The 13,466-nt window shown below is 40.9% G+C and overlaps 1 protein-coding gene across 1 annotated transcript in view; it reads left to right on the top strand.

The window, feature by feature from the left end:
* The window catches only part of LOC124712056 (cellular tumor antigen p53-like), an 82,197-nt gene that overhangs the window by 25,833 nt on the left and 42,898 nt on the right, over positions 1–13,466 (top strand). The window contains exon 4 of the mRNA XM_047242351.1: positions 3,042–3,228. Within this exon, the coding sequence (XP_047098307.1) occupies positions 3,042–3,228 (187 nt within the window). The remainder of the gene's footprint in view (positions 1–3,041; positions 3,229–13,466) is intronic.

Genomic DNA, 13,466 nt, shown 5'->3' on the forward strand with positions numbered 1-13,466 from the left:
TTCAGTATTGTGTTAACACACTTTGTAGAAAATAAACAACCCATGGGAGCGTCGGTGCACTGTGTCGCCAGTGATTCACAAGGCTAACTGTGGCAGTGGCATTATAACTTTGTGAAACACCCTGTAGTTAATTTTTTGTTGTAGTGGTGTAGAGAGATTGGGAATCACTTGTCCACTCTTCAGTTTGCAGACCTATGAAGGAGGGAAACATGACCACAATCTGAGGACCTACCTTCCCTCACTGCTCTAACCCCCAGTACCATTTCCACCCTGTTACAGCCCCAGAAAACAATATATCCCTTAATATGGTTCTCATGCACTTAGATATGGTACACACATTTAATATTTGTTCTTAGGGACTGATGACCTCAAATGTTAAGTCCCATAGTGCTTAGAGCCATTTGTTCTTAATTCCTTTTATTTAACAATAAACATTCATTTTATACCAATTAAAACACTTTTTTTATAATCTGTGATTTTTTCCCATCCCCTGTAGTGCAAGAACTATTAGTCCAAGACAAAAATTGAATAGGACCTTTTTTATAGGAAATTTAATGTAGTTTAGTTTTATACTGGGAAATATCTTCAATAGCAGCCACAATTTTAGAATTAATCAAGAAAAACAAAAAAGTTACTTTTACCACCACCACCACCACCACCACCACCACCACCACCCGATGCCCACATTCCACTGGTCAAGATTTTTAGTATGTTTGTTTTTCATTACACTTCCCCCCACCCACCTCTACCACTGTACAAAAATTTGCGACTTCTTGAAATTTTTTCCTCCTGTCAACCTTGTTTGGTCTTCCCTGACTGGGCTAAAGAATTTTGGTGAAGGGGTGGACAGGGATGACAAAGCATATTGCATAGGTTCGGCGAGCAAAGGAGGGCTACTGTAGATGGGGTGGGGAGGATGTTCCTTATTTTAGGGCATGATGATGCGTAGTTGAAAGCCTGGCAGAGAATGTTATTCAGTTGCTTTGGACCTGGACGGTAAGGGGTCAGAGAAGTGTACTCCATGGTCCAGCAATGGCCACCTGCATGCCAAAATCCTAAGCTAACCTATTCATGGCTCATCTAGAGGAATCCTTCCTACCCACCCAGGATCCTAAACCTCTCATCTGATTCAGATTCATTGATAACATCTTTGTGATCTGAACCGAGTATGAGGAAGCCCTATCAACTTTCCTCCAGAACCTCAACACGCTTTCCTCCATTTGCTTCATCTGGTCCTTATCAGTCCAGCAAGTTACCTTCAGCTATATCAATTCCTCTGTCCACATCAAACCTATCAACCACCAACAATACCTGCACTTCCACAGCTACCACCCATCCTATACCAAGAAGTCCCTTCCAGACAGCCTAGCCATGCATGGTTGTCACATCTGTAGTAATGAACAATGCCTCTCCAAATATGCCAGGAGCATCACTGAGGCCCTCACATACTGAAATTACTTTTCCAATCTTGTTCAGGAGCCGGCCGCTGGTGGCCAAGCGGTTCTAGGCACTTCAGTCTGGAACTGCGCGACTGCTATGGTCGCAGGTTCGAATCCTGCCTCAGGCATGGATGTGTGTGATGTCCTTAGGTTAGTTAGGTTTGAGTAGTTCTAAGTTCTAGGGGACTAATGACCTGAGATGTTAAGTCCCATAGTGCTAGCCATTTTTTTTTAACCTTGTTCAGGAACAGATCTCCCATGCCTTGTCTCTCCAGTCACCAACCACCTCCCATGTACCCACTGTTCGGCTACAAAGGAGCACTTTGGCTACAAAAGAGCACGCCTCTCGCAACTCCATACCATGCAGGACTGGTAAAGCCGAATCACATTCTCTGCCAGAGTTTGAACTACCTCTCATCACACCTGGAAATGAGAAATATCTTACCCACTACCCCCCTCCCCCCTCCCACCACCCCCACAGTGGTTCTCTGCTGCCCACAGAACCTACACAATATCCTCGTCCACCCCCTTTCTGTCCTGCTCCCCACCCCTCACCTCATGTCCCTCTGACAGACCAAAATGCAGGTCCTCTCATGCATCCTCCCACAACCACCTACTCCAGTTGTCACAGGTGTCTCCTATCCCATCCAATCAAATGCAGGGCTTACTGTGAAAGCAGCCACATGATCTACAAAACAAGATTCAACTATTATGCTGCTTTTTATGAGGGCATGACAATTAACAAGCTAGCTGACTGCACAAAAGGCCAGCACCAAACTGTGGTCAAGAGATAGCTGGACCATCCAGTTGCTGATCGTGCTACCCAACACAATGTGCTTTACGTCAGTGACTGCTTCACAGCCTGTGGCATTTGAATCCTTCTTACCAACGCCAGCTGTTCTGAATTGCACACTTCAGGACTATCCCTACAACATATCCTTCATTCCCATAAGACCCTGGCCTCAACCTTGGCTAATCCCTATTCTCCACCTACCTATCCCCTTCCATGCTCCCACTCTAGCACTGCACAAGCCTTTGGCCTTTGATTCTGCCAATGCACCTACAGTTTTTGCTCTTCTGTTTCTCTCCTCTCTTCTCCCATCCCCTTCTCTATTTCTTTCCCATCTCCTCCCCTTCTCTGTTTCTCTCCTCGCCTCTCCCCTTATCCCTTTTTGGCTGTATATATATATGAAATATATTTGTTTATCTGGTTGTACATTAGCTTCATATATAGTGTTCTGCAATATTACTTGACATTAGCAGTTGCATTTCAGACTTCATTTAGCTGTGTTAGTTGTATTGACATGCAGTTTTTACGTATGTACATATGAACCGTAACATTTAAACTGGCAACCTCAATCGCCGTAAATGGATATTTTGGAGCAGCTGGGTCAGTTTCAGGACCTGCAGTATGATAAATAATTTGTCTGCAACTATACTTACATTGTATGCATCCATTCTGCAGTGAAATGCTGTTGTACAAGTGGCTGAAAGTAGTTGAATGCCAAAGTCGTGTTGTTCAATTACCTGTATCCATTAATTTGATAACAACCTCTGTCATTTTTACTTATCACTAATTTGGAACCTACTATTGTTTCACAGTACTCAACTAATCTGAATAAGATATTTGTGAATATCAACAAAAATGTACCAGTGAAGTTTCGGCTGAATCCTCACGTCACAGATCTGTACGTACGCGCTCTCCCAGTGTATGTAAGCTCCAATGACCAGCAGCATGTAGTGGTGCGATGCTTAACTCATGTGGCATCTGACACTCAGGAAGGAAAAGGTAACATGACTAGTAGTCTCCTCATGCATAAACTAGTGTAGCTGATAAGTTGATTGTATTTCTGGCTCACAAAGGATGACAAATTTAGAAAATTGTATCTAGTATTTAAGATTTATTCTCCGAACCTAAATATGTGAAGAAAAATTAATAAAAAGATCAAGTATTCTACAAATAATTATGCACCCTAACCAACCTTGAAAAGATTGGTTTTCACTTGTTTCTAGTAACAATTGGTGTCTTTCTTACAGGATTGAGCTGGTTTATTCTCTTTTTATACACAGCTTAAGTTCGTCACTGGCTTTGAACAATATATTATGAGCTGTGCGACAGCAGCTATATATGTGTGGGTGTCTACTAATAAACTGCGCATTAAAATTTTAATATAAAGCGGTTGTAAAAGCTGTGATAACAGTTTGTGTACATATACCTTGTTAGATAAGAAAATGGTTACATATCTTACAATTCAAGACAGGTACCAAAGTGTTCGTTAGTCATGGTCCTCGCCCATCTAGCCCCTTCACTGTTCCCATTCCAGCACTACACAGCCCTCTATTCCACCAACCAATGCACCCAGTCTTTTACTTCTCCCCTTTTCCGCTTAACCCCCCCGCCCCCCCTTCCCCTCCGGACTGCACCTAGCTGCCCCACCCTCTCTCTACCTCAGCCCTGCATGCTCCCCAACAACACTTCAGTGCCCACCACCCCTACCCTGCTATCCCTCCCCCTCCCTGCCCCAGCCACCTCCTTATCCCCTCCCCCCTCCCAGTTGCCTCTCCCATCATGCTGCTGCTCGTAGTGTGACTTCAGCTGCCAGAGGCTGTGTGTGTGTGTGTGTGTGTGTGTGTGTGTGTGTGTGTGTGTGTGTGTGTGTGTGTCGTCTATTTTTGATGAAGGCCTTGTTGGCTATCTTCTATAAGATTTACTCATTAAAATATGATCCAAACTTGTTTCACATTTGGATGTAATTGTCAGTAGCCTTCACTTCATGTAGCAGATACGAGTTGAGAGCAGTACTAGATGTCATTACCCACCATATAATCACTTTTAGAAATTTTGATTGCTTCTCTTCTTTACTTTACAACCCTGTTCAAACCAATGGTGGGAATTTTGTTAATTTATAAAACCATTAATGTGGAGAACAGCTTTATCGAACCACGGAGCGTTTTCAAACTATTGTTGTCAGATCTTGTGTCAGCACATTATCATGTTCCCAAATACCATTCTGGAGTCACACTCTCCAAGTGTACGTTCCTGTGCATAATAAGTGTTTTGACCATTAAACATTTTAATCGTACAGAGAGCTCGGATCTAGGTGGTGGTGTGGTTAAGACAGATCTACCCCGTGTTCAGAAGGAGAGGGATTTAAATCACCATCCAGTCATCTAAAAGTATGAGACATCATCAGTGGGAAGTTAAACTATAATCTTTATCTTTTTAATGTTTAGAGGCCTGCTTTGCCTGTTGCCTTGCATATCAGTTGTGAACCAATTCCATATTTCCATCGGACTGAAGAGCCAATGGATGGGCACATACATGTGAGCCCTACACTGAAACCATATTGGATACTTGGTGTTCCAGTTGCTGATGCTTTCATGATGCATTTCATTTCTTCCCTTCACTACACACTACCATTTCTGCACAGCAACACTGAATTACAGGCTTCATAGCTTACTACAATTTGTGCTCCCTCCAGAGCTGTCAAGTATCTAGCCATCTTACTTCTGCAGAGAAATTAGAAAATCCTGCATCAACTAAAATTGGTTTAGATTGCAGTAATAATAAATGAACTATGAACTGTTGTGGTGGTTGTTTTTTTTTTCTCTTCTTCTTGGCATTCACTTAACAACTGAGGGCAGTGGTGTTTTGTAGAGTTGTTTGTGGTAACACTGTGGAAATCAATGTGGGATGTATGACGAACGTATTCGATGGGACAGAGTGACGAAATTTGGCATTAATGGACTAAGGCAGCAGATGACAAACATGAGTGACTTTGCTAACAGCACATCACAACATCACCCTGCAATACCTTCCTGGGCTTTTGGCTGTATCAGTCGGGCTGTAGATGACAGATGAGTCCCAATTCCAGTTGGCAAGAGCTGATTCTATGGTTTGAGTGTGGCATAGACCCCATGAAGCCATGGACCCAAGTTGTCAACAAAACACTGTGCAAGCTGGTGGTGACTCCATAATATTGTGAATGGAATGGAATGGTCTGGGTCCTCTGGGCCAACTGAACCGATCATTGACTGGAAATGGTTGTGTGGGTGACAGTGTACCATGTCACTGATTTGAAGAACATTCTGGACAGTTTGAGTGATTGATTTGGCCAACCGGATTGCCCGACATGAATCCCATCAAATATTTATGGCATTTAATCAAGAGGGCAGTACGTGCACAAAATCCTGCACTGACAACGCTTTCACAATTATGGATGGGTATAGAGGCAACATGGCTCAATATTTCTGTAGGGGCTTCCAAGGACTTGCTGAGTCCATGCCATGTCAAGTTGCTGCACTATGTCAGGCAAAGGAGGTCTGACACAGTACTAAGAGGTATCCCATAACTTTTGTCACCTCAGTGTATGTGAAAGTATGACAATATTTACTGAACTTGAGCAACAGTGAGTATATGTTCCCGTAGCTAAAGCTTAATTGCCCTCTCCAATGGAAATGTAACATGAGTGGGACACAAATGACAACCAAAAGAATGATGAGCATATGCTTACTGTGCTCATGAATGATGTAATTATGGTAGACACAAGCCAAATATTTGCCAGGTATTGAAAATTATTCTGAATAAATTTCTCAACTAGAAAAACAAAACATTCTGTCATAAAAGGATACCAGTGACAATGAGTCTAACAAATTGAATTTAGGAAGTTTTACATGTGATTTTAAAAGAAATAGAGTTATAGTTAGAACAAAAATGATGTATAACTGTTACTGTAACTTCAGAATATTGCCATCAAAATTTCTAATTTTATTTACATAGCATACTCAAAATGCGTAATATGGCATAAGACATGACAAACACTCATGCTGAAACACTTACCTTGTTGACAAAAAACTGTAGGGCAATTTTTTCTCCATGCTTACTGTGTATGAGAAATTGTGCTGTTGCCTAAATGCCATGTGACTCCAAAAATACACAACCTAAGAAAATTTTTCCCCATTCATCTATCACAATAAATTAACACAACAGAAATATGATTTAGGATACTTTGCTACTCACCAGACCCCCCCCCCCCCCCTCTCTCTCTCTCTCTCTCTCTCTCTCTCTCTCTCTGTGTGTGTGTGTGTGTGTGTGTGTGTGTGTGTCTGGAGAGCTGCCACTCTGCCTCCCTAATTCATATTGTAGTTCTTCCATTGTGGGTTTTCCAGTGTTCAAAAACACAACAAAACTTACTAACAACTACTGCATAATCGTACTTGAAGTCGGCCTTCCAGTTGCGTCTTCACACTATGCAAAAAAAATTACCCGGAAACTGAATAAATTACAAATAGACAAAAGGAACTGTCCCAAATCCAACTAACAAAATAATTCCACACCTTCCAATAGAAAATACTCATGTCAACTACAACCTCCACACACAGTGTGCATGCCTACACCGTAAATAAATATGGTATTCATATATCCATGACTGTGCACCTGTGCATGTCACAATAAACGAAAAGAAAACAAAACAAACTTAAACTACAAGCTACACACACACACACGAGCACACACATTAGAAAAAAGGCTACATACCAAAAAATTATACATAAAGTAAGTTTCTTCTGAAATGCATGAGCAAGCAATTAATCTTACAACTACAGCTAAAACTAACCTAACCTAGGACATCCTTCAGACAGCATAATTACAAACATAACAAAACATGTGCACATGAGATGTCTTACTTCTACATAAATAACTGTAATTCACATCACACGATTTTTCTTTCACCCAGATGAACACCACATCTCTGACTTCATGTTAACAGTTGGATATCATCCCTGTTTTTTTCACTCAGCTGCCTCCTTCTCTATGTGGTGCTTTATTTACTGCATCCTCTATTTTGGCTGTTGACATAGTAGTATTGGGCAGACACTCAGTAATTTCTGTCAATAGAAATGCATGCTTATCTCAGATCATCACCTCACCAGGGGAGAAACCAGTGGCTTTACTCCTAATGCTGTTGTAATGTCTTTGAATAAGTGCCCTTACTCAACCAACTTTATGTGCAATGAACTGTCATCATTCCTGCCTAGCTGCTTGTATCTCTTGGCTGGATTGCAAACACACTTGAATGTGTTTTATGCAGTAATGTGGCATACAATCTTTCCACGTGTTTTTAAATGAACTGTTTAAGAATGTGCAACAAATAGTTCTATAAATTCAGTTAAAATCAATAATTTTGTACTTTGCTTCAGGTAATTTTTGAAGCATGTTACAAATCTTAATGGCAGTGTAGCAAAAAGTTACATGGCTAGTACTTGGCTTCCGATTAATAAATCAACAATATCTTCACAGCAGTTAAAAAGATATTCTCAATGAACCTGAACCAGACTAGTGGTTTGGAGTTCTGGGAGGCTAGGGAGGTTTCCTTTAGATGGGCCATAAACAGGTTGGCATAGGAGGGTGCCTTGTGGGTGCCCATGGTTGTGCCACTCCAAGAATCAGCTACAAAGGACGACTCCCCCTTGTCATCCAGTATCACCCCGGACTGGAACAGCTTTGCCAGGCCTTTGATGATAGTAACCATTTCCTTCACTGACTCCCCTTTATCTCCTTAGTACCTACACATTATTGTTGATGGTACCTCCCTGTACACCCGTATCCCTCATGCCCATCGCCTTGCTGCTATTGAACACTTCCTCTCCAATCATCCTTCAGAATCCAAACACACCACCTTATTCCTTATACACCTTACCAACTATATCCTGACCCACAATTACTTTTCCTTTGAAGGGAAAGCTTACAAACAAATCTGCAGAATAGCCCTGTGCACCCACATGGTACCCTCCTATGCCAACATGTTTAGGGGCTATTTAGAGGAAACCTTCCTTGCCTCCCAAAACGCCCAACCTCTAGAATGTTTGACACTCTTTGATGATATCTTCATGATCTGGATGTAGAACTAAAACAACCTATGGACATTTCTTCATAAATGCAGCACCATTTCTCCCATCTGCTTCACATGGCCCTCCTCTATCCAACGTGTCACTTTCCTGGAAGTTGACCTACACCTCGCTGATGGCTCCATCCATACCTCTGTCCACATTAGGCCCACTAACCGCCAACAGTAAGTGCATTTAAATAGCTCCCACCTCTTCCACACCAAAAAATCCCTCGCATACAGAGTAGCCACCTGTAGAGTATGTATCTGCAGTGATGAAAATTCTCTTGCCCAGTATGCTGAAGGCTGCCCAAAGCCCTTCACAGACAGGCAGTACCCCCCAAATCTATCCCACAAACAGATTTCCTGTGCCACTCCTCACACACCCTCAATCCTCCCACAACCCCCAAGGAGCACCCCCTCGTCACCCAGCATCACCGTAAACAGGAACAACTTAAGCATATCTTTTGCCGAGGCTTTGATTATCTCTCATCCTACCTTGAAATGAGGGACATACCACCCAATATACTTCCCACCCCTACGCCACTTCCACTCTGAACCCTGAGGCAGATCAAGATGCAAGACTGTACAATCCACCCATTCAGAACCTTCTATTCCAGCTTATTGTACCCCATCAGAGGCTGGGGCCACCTGTAAAGCAGCTGTGCCACATAACAACATGAGCGAGTGTGTTTATATTCTACAAGAACTTTTGTAAAACATTGCATAAAGATAAGTCAGTAACAGGTTTTGAACTCAAATATGAATACCCAATGTATTACACCATTTACTTTCAAAATAAAAAAATCAGATACGGTTTTGAAAATAAGTTTGTGATGGTTTCCAGCTGGGAGACAATTTTAAAATAAATATAATATCTTTTTCAAATGTAATCAGGTTTACACTTCATTATAATATTAGATACTAATAAAGTAATGGCCATAAGTTCATGAAATTGTAGTGTTCAAAATATGGGAGTGTATTGCGTAGTAAAATAAAGGTGTCTTGGTGTGGTACACTATGACTTTGACCTGTTATCTGACAATACCATCTATCTAGTTTATCACCTCTGTAAAATATTTGTCCAGTTTGGAAAGTACAGTTTCGCTTGTTGCCCTCTGTATCAGCTATAGCTGTATAAGTTTCAAACACACAGCCACAATACCAAATATATATTTCATTCCACGTCTAGAGGCTTGAAGGACCCTAAAAATATCCACAGCCAGTAACACTACTTTACAAGGAATAATACTGTGCATCTCTCATGGGCGGGATACCATACAGTGTTCCACCCTGTCATATTTCTCATATGCAGCCAGCTGTCTGTGCACTCTTCTTAACAAATATGTACATACTCATTGAGTATGTGTATGCACTTCTTGGTGAGCATTACTCAGATGAATATAATCCTAGAACTTCCACCTGGTCATCCCGAAAGACTCCAGTGCTCTGTTTGCTTAATCTGCCTCTTAAAATAATCCCATTAAGAATTTTGTAAAAAAGGCAACTTCTCATACCTCTTGCTATACTTTTTAGGAATTTAATCTTTACAAGTTTCAACATAGGCTCTCCATTCTGCAATTAGTACATATCACACATATTTCCTTTTCTTCATCTGCTCCCTTTATATAAAGTAGATGTAACTTGTCAGGAGCTTTCTTCTGATATTTGTCTACTTCCTCCATCGGTGGTCTAGTTAAAACATCCTTGACACTATTCTTACTCCCCTATACCAGATTGTGTAGTCAAATTGCTGCAGAAATGCCACACACAGCATTAGGCACCTGTTCAGCACCTTACATTACTGTAGGTGGCTGAGAGCTTTTCAGTCAGAGAGTGCCAATACCTTTCCTGCCTTAAGATAATTTTTTGAAAGCAAAACACAATTGCCATCAGCTCCTCAGAGATACCACAACCACAGTCATGTTTGAATATTATGTTGTTAGCAAATGCCATACTTCACTGCTCTCTTCGCTCATCTCCAATCTTCTTGTGGAATAGTTTTGCTACTTCATCATTAATTAGCTCAGAGCCCTTATGCAAACTTACCACTTTAAAACCCTAGAACAGATGGGTGGAGACGGGTCTGACTGACGTGTTTCATTTATGTTCCAGAATAAGTAAAATATAAATTTTCAGCAGCAGTGTCAAAAATACTTCTTTTAATGCTTATTAGTATTTAAATTTTCCATACTGTTCTTAAAAAAGATTGTATTCCTCCAAAAATCTGAAAACCAAAATAAGCAGTAATTTAAAAACATTCTTGAATGTTTAAAAAATTCACTGTTGAGAGTTCACATCCTTAATGTTATGACTTCAGGATTGTCACAATATTGCACATTTAGTACATAGTACAATCTAATAAAAAATGATTTTCATTCGTTGCGATATACATGTTACTGATTTGATTTGTATGTCCTTCACAATCTTCACATAACATAATAGAATGAATGGGACAGTCACAGCCACCTTCCATATCTTTTACAAGAATATTTTGTTTGATTGACTTTACATTCATAACAGTCAACTCATTTGCCTTCTGGAAAAGCTTACTTCTCAGTGGTAATCCCAGACAACCATGCTTGCCTGTGCCACATGTGGTTTTATCAGTTCCTAACCTAATTGTTTGAGAAGCAGTCTTCTTGAAATATCCAATCCTGTGTTTGCTTTGTATACTAAAAGTGCTTTTATATCAGCAATGTTCATAATGACATGAAACATTCACAATTGCTGCCGTCTTGTTTGTCTTCCAACATTATATTATGAATACATCTCATCAACTTCATCCAGTCCAGTCCACTTGTTGATTTATAGGGCGTAATAATCCGTAGCTTCTTCAAATTATCTGTTCCTTCATCATTTTTATTGTTGGTATACATTGACGATAGCAAAAGTACACATTTATTTTTCTTTAGCACATATTACACCAATGCAAAATTGTTGCTAATTCCAAATATGGATAGATGTATTTCTCTTTTCTGGTGAGGCAAGAATTCCAAAGGAATTATTTTTGTACAGTGTTCAAACAAGTGTAACGTTACAATCTGTGAAAAGTTTTCTAGCAAGAGTGCAGCTTGTGAACCATTTGTAAAGGGTAATATTCCTTCCTGTACCCTTCACTGGCTCTTAGAGTCTGAGCACGTTATCATCAGCTGTGTTAGTCACTTGGAAGATACCTGCAGGTTGTAGTCCCATGTGTACTTCCAAATTTTGTACATAGTATATTTTTGCATCATCCATGATAAATATTTTGATCCATACTTTCCAGGTTTTGAAGGGTATGTCCATCTTTGGCACAGATAACAGCAGTGACATGTCATGGCATGGAAGTAGTGAGCTCTTGGTAGGTTGCTGCAAGGAGTTGGCACTGCATCTGCACACACAAGGTACCTAATCCCCATAAATTTCGCGAAGGGGGGCAATAAGCTGTGACACCACAGTCACATCCCAGATGTGTCCGATCGGGTTCAGACCTGGTGAGTTGGGGGGGCCAGCACATCAACTGGAACTCGCCACTGTGTCCCTCAACCCACTCCATCACACTCCTGGCCTAGTGACATAGCGTATTATCTTGTTGAAAAATGCCACTGCTATCGGTAAACATGATAGTCATGAAGGGGTGTACGTGGTCTGCAACCAGTGTACAGTACTTGCTGTCATGGTGCCTTGCATGAGCTCCACTGGACCTGTGGTTGCTCCATGACTGTTCCCCAGAGCATAATGGAGCCAGCTTGTCTACATCCCACAATATAAGTGTCAATGAGCTGTTCCCTGGAAGACTACAGATTTGCACCCTCCTGTCACCATAATAAAGGAGGTATTGGGCTTCATCAAATCATGCAACGCTCTGCCACTGCGCCAATGTTCAGTGCTGAAGGTCATGTGCTAATTTCAGTCGTAATTGTCAATATCATTGGTGTTAATGTTGTCACATGCGTAGGTTGTTGGCTGCAGAGGCTCATTGTTTGGGGTGTTTGGTGCAGTTTCTGTTCAAAACACTTGTACTCTGCCCAGCATTGAAGTTTGTTGTTAGTCCCACCACAGTTCACTGCCTGTCCCGTTTTACATTCTACCCAACCTATGATGTCTAACATCTGTAATGGGGGATGACCATCCAACCCCATGACATCTGGACGTGGTTTCACATCTGCCTAGGTCTGGGAGACCCAGCCTGTCCATTCATGGGTTAACTTCAGTTTTTAGATTTTGGATTACTCATTGGGATAATCAGACCAATAACAAGCCCCATATGTAAGGTCCCCTGGCTCTTTCAACTAATAAAATAGTTTCAAAAGTTGTGATCAAGAGAGTTGGCTAAATATGTTATCTAGTAAAAAATCTGACTCCAGAACATGGCTAAAAGGTGGCTGCAATCCTTTTGGGCAACTTGAATGTAGAATCATTGAATTTTTACTGAACATCTTCACAATACTTGAAAGCTGTGAAACATTGCAGCATTTACAAATAAAATTAGTAAAATCACGTAGTTCATCTTCTCTTCAGGTATTAGGCAGGAATTGCCTGTTACAGTACCCATCTCTGTTGGGGTCTTCCTCTGTCTCTTCTCCCATGGCACTTATAATTTCTTGCCTTTAAGGGAAGTCTCTCACTCTCCATTCTTTGTAGGTGTTTGTTGAACTTTCTTCTGTAATCTAGAATTTTATGATTGAGGCTAAAGATTTGCAGTTCGTCTCTAATATCTTGATTTATTAGCCTGTCTTCTCTTGTGTAACCTTTAACACCTCTAAGGAATTTCATTTCTTGTGCCTTAATCTGGCTTTCTTGCTTCTTGGTAATCACCAAGCTCTCACTTCCATAGAGCAGTTCGGGAGCTGCTACAGTTTTGTAAAATTTAATTTGAGAGCCTTTCCTGGTTTTGTTTTTTAGATTCAATAGTTAACTTAAATAAATGAAACTGACAACCATTACTGATTGAAAATTGCATAAAATTAATTTTATTAAGTAGAATTGAAATCATATGCAAATGGTGACCACACAGTAGAAGAGGTAAAACAACACTGGTTTTGACGTGAACAGTGCATCAGCAAAGTTCATAAATGCGTGCACTGAAGCTAGCAGTATGTCCATCTAGACACAGCAAACTCCCACATGAAGTTATCATACAGGGGTGCTGAACTCAAAG

Source organism: Schistocerca piceifrons, chromosome 8, assembly GCF_021461385.2.
Source record: "Schistocerca piceifrons isolate TAMUIC-IGC-003096 chromosome 8, iqSchPice1.1, whole genome shotgun sequence".
Lineage (NCBI taxonomy): Eukaryota > Metazoa > Arthropoda > Insecta > Orthoptera > Acrididae > Schistocerca > Schistocerca piceifrons.